The sequence below is a fragment of the Schistosoma haematobium genome, chromosome ZW (genome assembly GCF_000699445.3).
Source record: "Schistosoma haematobium chromosome ZW, whole genome shotgun sequence".
In the NCBI taxonomy this organism is placed as follows: domain Eukaryota; kingdom Metazoa; phylum Platyhelminthes; class Trematoda; order Strigeidida; family Schistosomatidae; genus Schistosoma; species Schistosoma haematobium.
In genome coordinates this window covers 8,368,988-8,382,615 of record NC_067195.1, presented here as the reverse complement: position 1 = coordinate 8,382,615, position 13,628 = coordinate 8,368,988, and the positions used below count along the sequence as shown (strand labels likewise).

Genomic DNA, 13,628 nt, shown 5'->3' with positions numbered 1-13,628 from the left:
ACATATGCTTACTAAAATACATCAATTTCCTCGGTTTCATTCATAGGGAAGTTGTAAGACTACACTGATGCGAGGTTACATACTAAAAAAGGATGCTGATTTCTACTTGATTAAGCGGTCATCTACCTAAAGTTAGTTCACAATGTAACAAACAAAATTGTTAGTCTCCAGATCGCACGAACAAGTAGTTCTTTCTGTTACAATAATTACTTAAGTTCTGATTTATCAGAATCATGTGAGTCGAGTATTATGTATAACGAAGCTCTATGTATTTACATAAGCAACTTACTTAAGTAACAATATGACGTTTTTCCACTTAGTCACTCTCATCGTTCCAAGTTTTATCGTCTTCACATCTCTTCAGTGCCCCTCCTATATGAACATTTTGAATTTCGGGAACAAAGATGGGTTGCAGAGGTGTTGATAAATAGGCAGGGGAATGAAGCATGGTGAATGCCCCCGAAGCATCAGGAAAAACACTGAGCAATCTCCTATCCAAATGTCATAAATAAACATCAGACTGACTCAAGATGATGGTCATTTACGTATCATCCGAATAAATTTTAGTTTATTAATGTCTAATAACTAACAACCGCTTATTTGGTATAAATAACACGTAATTAATTTATTAATTAATATAGATGATTAAATTCAAATGTCATCTACTTACCATTCCACCGGAATTACATTCTTGTAACCAATTTACGAATGCGCTTCCTATATTAATTTTATCTTTTAACGATGGTAGATAAAAACTATTATAAGAGATTGGATTGGGATGATTTTCATTAACCTAAATTTAATTTTCAAAGAATATACATAGAGTATTTTGCTTTATAAGTGAAATAACGTGAATTGGTTGATATGCAAACAAATAAAATATAATTCAGTTTTAATAACTGATTAATCACGCCCCGTTTACACTCAGTCTGACCTGCATTGAATAGTAACACTAATCGTCACACACATAAACACTAAAAGACGAAGTTATATTTTTTAGTGAATAAGATTAAACTGAATTACTCATTTGCACACACTGTTCTAAATGTAGCTTAAATTTGGATGAATAAACTTACTTCAGTGTTCTACAGTTAATTTTAACAGAGAGCGAAGCATTTCAACAATGCTATACGAATGTCATGTTAATTGTTGGGATATTCAGAAAAATATACCAATAATTATCATGTTAAGTCCAATGGTGTCCTTGGACTTTAAATGGACATTCCCTATTGGTCAATATTTATTTCACTTGTTAAATATTGTACAAATGTTGTTTTCTATTTTATGGTACGATGTGGTCTGGTTGATTGGTATATAAACAGAGTATGTTTGAAATATAACAATTCATATCTCAGAGGCAGAGACTTGCGTTCTGGACTCAACTGGCTGGGCTAAACAGGGAGGCAGGGCCAATCAGGGCTCTAGGTCGTCCTTACGTGTTTTACGTGTCATTGATCCGATCGATAATTACGCTGTGTATCTAATCTGCAGTCCACACGTTACAAGATTAATAAAGACGTGTTTGATGAAAACTAGGTACAGATACACAAACCTCGCACAACCTATGAAAAGATTAATCTGACTATCAAATAAAGAGTATACTGTGAAACAGTTTGCTGTTTCACTCTACAGTAATAAAATATGGTTTTTAAAGATTGAGGTTATCAGTATTTGATGATAGATGTTTTCAAAGCAATGCTTGCGAATGATAGAATGACCGAGTAAGGAATAGTGAAAATAGATGTAGTGATGTGAAGAGAGGAACAGAGTCAATGAAGAACAACGGAAGCGATTTCAGGGAAAATTGTTTCACATATTTGGTATACATTTAGTTTTGTCCCTGGTTTATACTATCTGTTTTTTCATGGGTCTATTTTCGTTGATCTGAAAAAGGAATAAAACGAGTGATATTCCAACCACTTTGTCTTTCTTCTCTCTTGCTTGTCAACGAATCAGGTGGTAAGATATTTTTCATCTGTCTGCCTTCCAAGGCCGTTTGGTCACAAATTGAACTCACGTATTAAGGGTGAACTAAATAGCCTATCGTGTCAAGGCTTTAAAGTGGATCAAGACAAATTTTCCCCTATATATTAGGGAGACGGACCAAGGGTATAGCAGGAGGGTATTGAGTTGATAAGGCTGTAAATCTCTATCATCCCAAGTGGTTAGGGTATATGTTATTTATCCCCTATATCGAGGAACAAGACAGGCCGGCTCAAGTTGCATGAGAGCTAAAGGTGGCTAACCCAAGACTTAGGAGTCAGCCTATCAAGATATTTATTGTCAATCTGAGTTATGTTCACATGTATAGACAACCTGGTTTTGGTTGACCAATTAACATGTGAAAGTAATTAAATTGAAAACTAAACTCCTCATAAAAAAAACAGTGGCTGAACGAGAGCTGGTTACAACTCAGTAGTTGAGAGAAAGCTTACAAGAGATCTGTTATGATGTTTACACTTTCAATCATCAAGATACATGTCGAAAGTATACAACAGTTTGAAAGCGAGTCCATATGTTAGTTTTATCTATCCTATAATTCGCTGTTTAACCATTTTGCTGTACTAAATTGTTATGAATATTTATGTATAAAGAATATACATTGAACAATTGTACTATATTTCGCTACATTATAAATGACTGATCTTTCACTCTTTTCTGTTATGTTCATCAGTGTAAGTGAAGTTGACCTAGTGTTGTAATTGTGGTACAATAGTAAATATCTGGTAAGTGTAACCAGGACATTAGCATCTGCATCTTAACCTCCTACACGGTAAAATATAGGAATTTAAGCAGATAATCCACTTGGAGGTATGAAATGATAGATGCTCGAATAAAATCAGATACTCATCAGCACAAACTGTGATTCAAGTGGATCTGCAGTATTTATCATTGTGTCACGACTAGGTGGATTATCTCTACCTTTTGAACATACTAATTAATCTGATCTTTCTGAGCCAACATCTAAACACATATTCGACTTTATTAGTTATTCACTAGTAACTTACATAGTAATTATTTGAACGTATGAGTTTAGTTGTATTTGTCACTAACTCCCTTTGTCATATTTCTTTATCTTTCATTCCCGATTGATTATAAATAGGGAGTCACGCTTTGCTAACTTGAGTTGGGACGTTTACCTTTTCTGCCTCGCTTCTTATCTTCCTGTTTGTCTAAGTAAAAGAATATCTGAAAATTTATCCAACTTAATTCGTACTAGGCTTTTTATTATTACCCTTACCCAAACGAGGAAAGCCCAAGTAGAATATACAACATCAAAACCAAAAAAATTATGTTCATGGTTTATTCATCGTTCGCTCATTCAGTCGTCGAATAGCTAAATCGCAGGCTGTTAAATCAAACTGACGAGTCGCAAAAATAGTAAAACTGATCTACTATTCACTAGCAAAAAAATTTTTTCCATTGATGTTTATTTGACAAGATGGCATAATATTTTCATGAATATTCTATCCTTTATATTTTGAAATGCTAGTGGGCGGCCTATGTTCCTTCATGAAGGGTAACAGGCGTAAGTAAGTATGCTCAAAACTATATCCAAATGAATAATGAACCAATCATCAAACAATAAATGTACACTTTTATCCAAAAACTACTGAGATATGAACACAAACATAATAAATACATTACACAAATATTTACTCGATGTAAACGTTTCATAAATTCCAATGCTTGACGAATGCTTTCTTCTTTTAATTTACGCTGTAAAAGAAAAGAAATAAAACTACATGTAATTCTCTTATTATCAATTTGATCATACTATCGGGCAAAAAAGCAAACCGATGATAAGATCTGCTCTTGTGTAGTTTAATTCAAGGAAAAATTAGTTTTTATTATTTTCACCCGATAAACTACATACATATAAATCATGTTAAATGAATATCAGATAAAGTAGAAACTACTCTTTTGCAAAATATGCATAACATTGCAACAGAAAAAAAGAATTTAGTTGTGTAACATAAAAAAGGGAAGGAACTGAAAAGAGGAGGAATATGAGGTCAGAATGGAAAATTTTTAGTGTGTGAGGAAGAGTTAGATTTATGAGATTTATTTGTAGACCTTTTTTTGACAAAAATAATCAAATATTAGTTTGTTCAATTTAATTGACAGAAAATTCTACTTAACCTAAGTGCCATGCTAGTTGATACTTGTCAGCAAATCGTAACTGCGATCTAGAGAGAACTGATATTTCCTGGAGGATTCAAAGCCACGTCATCCAGGTTCACAGTTTGAGTGGTTAGTACTGAAATAGTCAGGGCACACCACATAGCTAATAGGACAACATATTAGTAATCACTGATTATTGAGCGAGAGTATATGTGGCTATATTGCAACTTGATCGACAGAATCCAATCGACATTAATTAGTGATCAATCAAATAAACTGATCAGAAACTATTTTTGGTATTTACAGGATTTTAATTCATTAACTGATTACTGGACTTTAGTAATATTTAAGCAAACAAGCGTTGTATATAGGGCTAGGGATTTCAGTAAATAATAATATTATTATTCAGTAATGAATTCTTTTTAATCGCTTTCACAGGAAATCAGTGGAAATTCTGAAAATTAGCTACTATTCAGTAATCTCACAACGGTGAACACCGACTCTCCGAGCAAAATAAACATCTCCCATTTTCAAACAAATAATAAAACCTGATGCTAATTAATTACTTAATAGAAAAAATTGTCTAACACTTGAATAAGTGTTAAATAGGCAGGATAATCTAAAACACTAAACCAACACATCTGAATTTCAAAAGTTGAGATCATAGGTCGATTGGAGCTAGACCACCATGGAAAACCTAGAAGCACTGATTATTTTGTGACCATCATTTGTATATTCGATTAGTTATTTAAAGTAATTAAATATATTTTACTGAACTAAAAAAAGTTAACCAATAGACTATTTTTCTGCAAAATATTTGTCATAGATTTTAGAGGTTGATTGGTTGAGGAGATCGTTTTCACGTTAAATGTATCATCGTAACACATAACCATGACTAGATATCAGTCATAAAGTAGGTTGGCTCTTGATAGTTCTTCAAAGAAATCATTAGAAACTGGAGAAAGTGTTCAAAATACTCCGACCAAGCAGAGCTTTTTAGGAAACCTCCAAGAAAATTCTAGAAGACGACTGATTGTGTTATGATTAACTGACTGGAAAGTAATTTATTTTATTGATGAATTTGGTCTGTTTTCCAGAAGTTTCTATAATCCCAAAATGATATAAAATACTACAAATATCCTTATTTGTTGTATAATGAATAACTTAGGAGACAGAAGTTTTTTCATATTATCCGATATTGTTTTTTTCGTTCGGGATTCAAGTTCAAAAAATTTATGGGAACTAAGAATTCACGTAAACGACTTATCAAAATGCTAAACGTCTAAATTTGAGTAAAACTATTAAGTAGTTATGTACTTCGGTTCAGCATAGCACAATATAGCAGGACATCAAGAAGAAATAATCAAAAGAAATAGTAGAGTAGTGAAAGTAATAACAGTTTCATTGATGTTAAAAAAGTATTAAGGATAGACAGTACGATTTGAGAACAAAGGATGAATTTATGGAATAAAATAGGAATTATAATTATTTCAAAACTAAAGATCTAATGAAGGGTGAAGAGTCTATACATTTACTCGATTGTGATCGATTCTGAACCATACCGTTTAACATCTACATTTACTCACTGCGATAATTAAATATACTTTAACCAACCAGTCTACATTGATTAATATGACTAGGCTAATAACAAGATGAACTGATTTGGCGTTTTGGTTTCACTTTGGTTGAACATAAGTAATACATATCCTAATTACGGAGGTAGTTGAAGACACATTACTTCATCAAACAATTTGTCATTTTTACCTAGTGGTCCGTGTATAACCTTAGTACTACTCACTCAATGATCTCAACACAAACGAACAACTAAACATTAGAATATAACAATCTGAATATCAGTTTGTTAGTAGTTAACCAACTTACTTGACTGTACGCTGAAGCTGGTTGCATGTCCAATATATATGAAATTAAATTATTCAAATTCTATATAGTTGGGACAAAAAAAATCAGCAAACTATTTGTATAACAGATAATTGTAAGAATGTCAATAATAATAAACTGATCTATATACCGTTATTACGTGGTTCACAAACTTCGTGTAATGATGAAATTATTTACCAAACTTAAATTGATGATACGGTGTAAACAGACTGTGATTATATTGGCTTATATAAGAAAAACTAAAACACAATACACAACAACCTGTTACAATTTGAACTAGTTATTGTCTTCAAATAGCAAATGTTTCAATCGAAAAATAAGTTTTCCAGTAAAACCTGATGAATTAATGGTAAATTAACATATTGATAAATGAAACCAAGTATATTGAGTCAATGCTGAATATGGTGAATGCTATTCAATATGAGTGTTTTAAATTACAAAGATAACTGTAGTGCATATATATGTGATGAAGAACAATATTAAAAAGGTATATGTGGATTTATCCACTATGAAATAATAGTAGTCTAAGTGAACATGTTATCAAAAAAGAACGAGAAAACCGACATTTATTTGCAATCTGTTCGTGTCCTTAGGTTTGTTTACTTTTATATTGTTGTAAATTATTATTATAAGTACTAAGTAACGCGATTGAGATCGCTTTTACCTAGATCATTCATTTGTAAACTTGATGTTTCAGTTCTCTTACAAAAGACAAATATTGATTTCTAACAGATGCTTGAATTTCTTAACAGCTCTGTGAGAAATATTCTAACAAACTACTCTATGAATTATGTCTTTTCAAATACAGTATTCTTAAATGTTTCTTTCATTTATATGTTACAATCCCTTTTGCGATACGTTAATCATACCTATAAACCAGTAAAGTTTTAGTAATTATTTACGAAATATTAATTTATTTATAATATAGAAAACAGAAGTATGAAGGTGAACATCAATACACAGACTGAAAGATATTTTCATCTGAACATAAGTGATGTAAACTTTAGTATTTAAGGTTCATTTTACAAAGTCAACACAAACTTAGCCAAACTTCGAGTAAACAAAACAGATATCAGAAGCTTAAAACTGTTATTACATCTAAAATATTCTTCAATCTTCACTCTGACCATGTACTCTTTATAAGTAAATCGGCTTACTACTTGTTCGTAATAAGTAGTTACAGACAAAATTCAAACTTTTAGTGCGGTGGTATACCTTATTGTAAAATAATCTCTTTATTGTATTTCTTTATGCCTTACTTTGCGAATTGAAACAGCAATTCTTTTCTCACACTTATTCGATATTTCGGTTTACGCTATTTTCTGAGGTTTTGTTCGGTCTGAACAACCTGGTTATTTTAAGTTCGCTTAGTTGCTTGGTATTTGTAAATTCATAGTGTTTAATCCACTTTTAAACATTTCACCATACTTATAAACAAATTTCTTTTTTTTAAATACGCATAAATCAACTTCTACAACTTTATAAGCACATATGCCAATAAGAGACTGATCAATTTCAGTCCTAAACATCAATGGGAAGATTCAATTAAACTTCTACAACTGTTCATTTAAACAAATACATGATACAATGGAGAAAAAAAATACATACCAGAACTAATTTTTTCAAATAACGTGGTTGCATTTTTGTAAACCACCGATCTGTAAATAAAAGATGTGACAGAAATATTTGTTGAGTATTATAGAACACAATCGAATGTAAAAGACAATTGACAAGAATCTATCTCTGTAGTAGTAATATATGCATATACTAATAACTAATTCGACAGGAATACTTTCCACAATTGTTTAAAATAAGTTAATTCAAAGTAATTATTTATGTTATCATAAATAAGCTGGGGACAGCGTTATATCCGAACGAAGAGTAAATGAATGGTAACTGCTATGAATTATTTATGGACCATTATTGCAAATATTCCTATTGGATAACTATGAAGTAACTAGATTATATATATATTCGTATTACTTTGATCTATTGGTTACTGCAATACGATCTACCATTCTTAACTCATTCCTAAACTCACAGTCACTTTTGACTTGATCTTGTATAGTCATTGATTTTAATTTTATGGTGTCACACGATCTGATTTGCATGTATATAAACCACGTATGTTTGAAATATACGAGGCTGAGATTGTTTTATCGACTCAACGGGCAGGGCTAGAAGAGAAGGGCCAATAAGGATTCAGAGTTAATACAAGGCTGCTAGTGCTGTTTTGACGTGTCATTGGCTTAGCACAAGAACAAGGTCATATAAGTCGCTATTTGGATTGGCGATTTTGTCACGTCAAGATTAACAGGGCAAAAGTCATAACAGACAGAGAAACGAAAACATAGCATCAGTCAACAAAGTCATTGACAATTAGAATAAGCCATGCTAATAGGTACAAACAGCCCGATTGGGTTTATTATTATAACCAGTGGTTAGAGACCTTGCATGAGATGACTTGAAATCGTCTGCAGTGGAGTTGGGCCATGGAACTGTCTTTTACTTTACTAATTTATATTTTCTTCAGTCGCATCTTCGATGCTTAATCTTCTCTATTGACATTATTACTGCCACTACTACTAATGCCACACTAGGATTTATCTTGACAATTTCATTTCGCTGTATTAATGGAGGGTGACGAATTGGGCTGATGTACATAAATACCAGGTTCTCCATCGCGTTTGACTGACTGAAGTATTCTTTTTAGAAAAGAAGACAACTAACAAATCTGATTAAGTTAATCTTTGCAAAAGGTCGCACATGTGGGTGAATGAAACAATGAATTCAAATCACCTATGTATTTCTTCACAAGAAATTATATCGAAACAGTGAATAATAATATTGCTTTTGTTTGCATAAAACTAAACGTTTTAGTTTACGCCGACCTACATAGAACATTCCAGTAAGTAGCATATTACAATCAACGATATCTCCATACTTTCATTTTATGAGGCTTCAATGATATTTCTTTCTGAATATTTCAAACAAAGGAGAAATGTTCTCAAAAGATACCTACGATCAAATACATACATCCTTAGGTTATCATTTTCGATATATGCTATACAGCTAGAACTGCCAAATCAAATTAAAATGACTGATTAGCATGTTATGCAATTTTGAGCAAATTGACCATTTACCTTCTCAGTTGGGTGAATATACCTCTATGTGTATGTTGTGGGATACATGAGTGAAAAGTTGTGCACTACTAGTGTGCATCTCAGTTATTTTGCTAACAACGTAAGTATACCTATATGTATACCAAATGATGCATGGGTGATAACGTATGTGTTCCAGGTATGAATGTAGACCATACTTTCCCCTGGTGCGACGCCTGCGTGCCAAGACCCAGGAGTCCAAACGATTTACCTACCTGACAGAACCTTGCACAGTACGTTACTCAGTGACCAAGGATTGTAAAATCCTATCTACTGGTTTACCTGCATTAAAACATAAATATTTTAAATAGATATTGATGTGAACAGAGTTTTGAATACAACTTACACAGTAATCGATAAGTAAAATACATTTAAAAAAAAGCCATTCAATGGTTAATTAATCTGTCAAGAAAACAGAAACGATTCACATGGATACATGTAAGATCTCAATGAAGAAAAACTGAATTACCTAATATTTTTGAAGGCGCTGGATCAAGTCTGTTGATAGCAACTGAATAAGCATTCAAAACTAGACCAGGAGTAGAGAATCCTGCGCTCAGAACAGGGTATGGTTCAAAATTTGTATTCATTTCTGAAGTTATATCCATTTTGTTCACGTCAGAGACTGCTTCGTCTATAATTGGTTTTCGAGGCATATTTAGTAAATCAGATACAGCGATAAACATTAGACCTCGGAGACATTCAATACTAGGATAGTTAAGACGTGATGTTGACAACACATCATCCAATAGTTTGTTAATCAAGCGTTTTAAATCTCTTTTCGGTAGAATATGAAAAATCTGTGACTGCAATGTACAAGCTAAGTCTAAATCTACACCGTGTTCCTCTCGGCCTGTTTTAAAATGACTGTTTGGCTCCCTAAAATGAGCAAGAAGTAAAAATATTGAAAAATATATACAAAACGGTAAATTTAATATATATTTTATACTACTAATAAAATAGACTACAATATGTACAGTGAAGTATTATCAAATAAATTTTGAAGGATTCCAACAGTAAATGATAGATGTAAAATGTTATCGATAACGTTCAAATACATTATTGAAACGTAAATTTTTTCCTTTAACAGAATGTTGAATTACAAGACTTTGAAATGCTGTTATTTTGATGGTAAATAGTAGAAAGAGTTCATTTTCTAATGATCTCTAAAATGTTTCCATTTACTATTTATCCCTAACAAAACCGGTGTATAAATATAAGGATTTATGGTACCATTTCCTAATTAGGAATTAATTTTTTTTAATATTAAGTAACTCCAAAAATCATCCTATAATTAAAAAAAAAACTTATGAAAATGTTCTTCTCGGTCAAGTCATTTACCAAATACGTACAATTGTATTTAGCATTCCTTATGACACGTCACAGTTTAGCATAAAAATAAATAGACATGTCGTCATCAAATAAGTGATCGAATATTCAAGTATTTGGTGTAATTTACTTAATAATTCAGGTGATAACAAAACATTAAGGTGAAAATAGTTTAGGGGATAAAACGTTTGAAAGGTAATTCCGTTCATTTCATGCTAGGGACTAGTGTTTTTGATATGATGAACGAATTTTCGGCTTTCAGGTTGGAAGAAAAAATGTTAATCAATAAATGATATACAGTAGAACAACGCATCACTTGATGATTCTGAAGAAGAAAATAACATAAGGTTATAAAAACTTGTGTTTAAAAAAAGTAGGGTTAGATTCGAAGAACGTTGAGGTTTGAAACCATGCATTTTGAAACACTTCCGCTGTGTACAAGTATTTAACCCCCTCTCTCTTAGAGGTAGTATCTAAAACCTTGTTTGAAATTGTAAAGGATACTTCTATTGGGGCTATGTGACCAGATTTGACGGTGTTCAGGAATTAAGGCGTCTGTTGATGAATATTCCTATGATACAGCAAGGAAAAGTAATGCTTACAGACGAGCTTGAAAAGATTATTTATTTACAGCTAATAAAGCGTACGTCGCAAAAGTAAGGAAATTGATAAGTAAACAGTGGAGCAGCCTGTGATAGTTTATCCACAGAGAATTCCAAAACACGATAGAAACTAGGGAAGAAAAACTGAAGCTCAGTTGAGTAAAAGGTCTATCTGTTAGTAATTTTAACAGTCCTGCTTCAGTATCTAAGATTATCATTAAATTAAAAGGATAGAGCACAGTTTAGTTAAATGTCATTATTACTCCACAGTGATTAAAATTTCTATCTGATATTTATAAACTTATGATAATTTAAAATGCTTACTTTTCTTCAAGACAACTTGCTGATAAACAACCTAAAGAGGAATATACAGATTCAACCTTTGAAACAATTGCCATTGGTTCATTTGATGTAGAACTGAGAGATGTTAATGGACGAGATGAAGAAAGTGATATACATCTAGAAATTGGAGGTGGAAGTGCTAGTGCAGTATGAGCACTTCTAAGTTGTTCTACAATTTCAGGACAAACAGTAAGAATGGATTGTAATGATGAACGATTCCAATTGCGCAAATCATCAGCATCCACAATTTCACCAGTCTGAAAGAAAAATATGGGATTAATTAATAACAGGCTATCTATAAAAGTAACAGGAACTAGCATATAAAAAAACTATTAATTCGTAAATCATTCTCGATATAGAACTTTAATATTTATTTATGAAAACACATAAACATTGATACAAGGAGGCACCAAATATATATCAGCCACACTTCGTCATTCAATTTGTGTTAGGGTTGGAATACTGCCCGAGTGCTCAAACCAAAGCAGGTGATTTTCTTAGATGGCCACATCTCGAGCCTTTGGCCTAGAGATCTAATCTATAAGGCAGTGAGGTAACGATAACCAGAGACCAACAATAGGTTCGTAGGTCATTTGTCCTCTCAAAATCATGGAGCCCATATGCACCATTGGTTTGGAATTAGGGTTTTCCAACTACCTTGGATGGATCCTCCCGTATTCACTAACTCAGTTACAGCACCGGACATTCGCTTTTCGCCCTCTCGATTTCGTAAACAACACCCCTGCCGAGAGAAGGCAGTGAGTATGATATGATGGAAAGAAAAGTCAATTTTCGATTGATTTACTCATTATGAGTTTTGTTCAAGACTACTTCTGTTTTGATTCAATGTAATGATTATTCAGTGTAGTATTTATTTTGCTTTCTCGTATGATATTCTGTATAATATACGATATTCGTGTATTCCATTGACATGAACTATGTTCAGTATGTGATTTGTCACAGCTGTAAGTATTTTTCATATATGTGATTTCATCCTAATTATTAACCAAAATGGGTGTACAGCCAATATATAAATGAGTGTATTTTCGACTAGAGTCGTCGTCGTGTTTTGGGGTTAATAAATCATCATTTATACCAGTCTTTGTGTTCTTACTTTCGCGTCGTGGGAATTGCAGAGGTCCCTCGTTCCGAGTATAAGTGATAAGCGTTTCCGACATAACAATCAGCGACGAACAGATACAAAAAGTAGCATTAAAAGAGCCAAGACAATAAGCATTCAAACGACAAATTATAACAGAGTGGGTATCTGGAAGTACAATATGATAATAATAATAATAATATAATTTAATCAACTCATCCACCAGGTACTTGAACTACATCCTATATGTGAAGGATAATGATACTATTCGGTTGCTCAAACCAAAGTAGGTGGAGCAAAGTTCAAACCTTAGACGCAGTGGCTGAAAGTCAAACCACCTTAACCACTAAACTATAGCTACACGTTGAAAATGCATAATGTATGTTGATTGATTTAACTATCTGTAATATATATGAAACGAACCCATATGTACAACAACATTGTACACATTGAAGATCAACGTGTTGAACATAGCAAGGTATAAAAAGAGTATTCCTTCACCTATTCTCTACTACACTATGTGATTATTTCACCGTTTAAAAACACTATTTTTTAAGTGGTTAATGTATATTAAATTGCTGTACTGTTAATTCAACTCATTTTATCGTATTCAAGGTCCTTGTATTTGATTTGGTAGCATATTTAAGGTTATTTATTAGTGTAAGACTTAGTGATACTATATTACTGCTCAAATAGACCTAAGTGAACTTGAGGTTTAAATATGTGACTTAACAGTTGATCAATGTTTCTTTATTATTGAACTATGGAACATTGTGCACTAATACAGATTGATACAATTCTACAATTTAATGTCATATCTTTATAGGTAAATACTCACACCTTTCTGTTTATAATTAAAAGTAAGATAATAAATTGTATAGTTTGTCAATACTTGATTATGGGGTCTTTATAAGAAGCCGGTTCTTTAATTCAAACTCCAAGTTCTCTATTTACATGATTTCATAATCTTATTCCAATTACCGAAATTTACTCAATTACTTAACTTCATCATTTGTGTTCACTCAATATCTTCTACGTAACGCGACTTTATCTTAGGATTAGTTATTTTAC

At 32.2% G+C, this 13,628-nt stretch overlaps 1 protein-coding gene across 2 annotated transcripts in view; it reads right to left on the bottom strand.

Moving 5' to 3' along the window:
* Window positions 1–13,628, bottom strand: part of HERC4_1 (putative E3 ubiquitin-protein ligase herc4) — a 46,456-nt gene that overhangs the window by 10,450 nt on the left and 22,378 nt on the right. For both annotated transcript variants that reach the window (XM_051210305.1, XM_051210306.1), the window contains exons 7-12: window positions 11,441–11,715; window positions 9,655–10,064; window positions 7,633–7,682; window positions 6,007–6,066; window positions 3,661–3,720; window positions 671–793 (exon numbers count right to left, since the gene is read on the bottom strand). In XM_051210305.1, coding sequence (XP_051070290.1) covers window positions 671–793; window positions 3,661–3,720; window positions 6,007–6,066; window positions 7,633–7,682; window positions 9,655–10,064; window positions 11,441–11,715 — 978 coding nt within the window. The remainder of the gene's footprint in view (window positions 1–670; window positions 794–3,660; window positions 3,721–6,006; window positions 6,067–7,632; window positions 7,683–9,654; window positions 10,065–11,440; window positions 11,716–13,628) is intronic.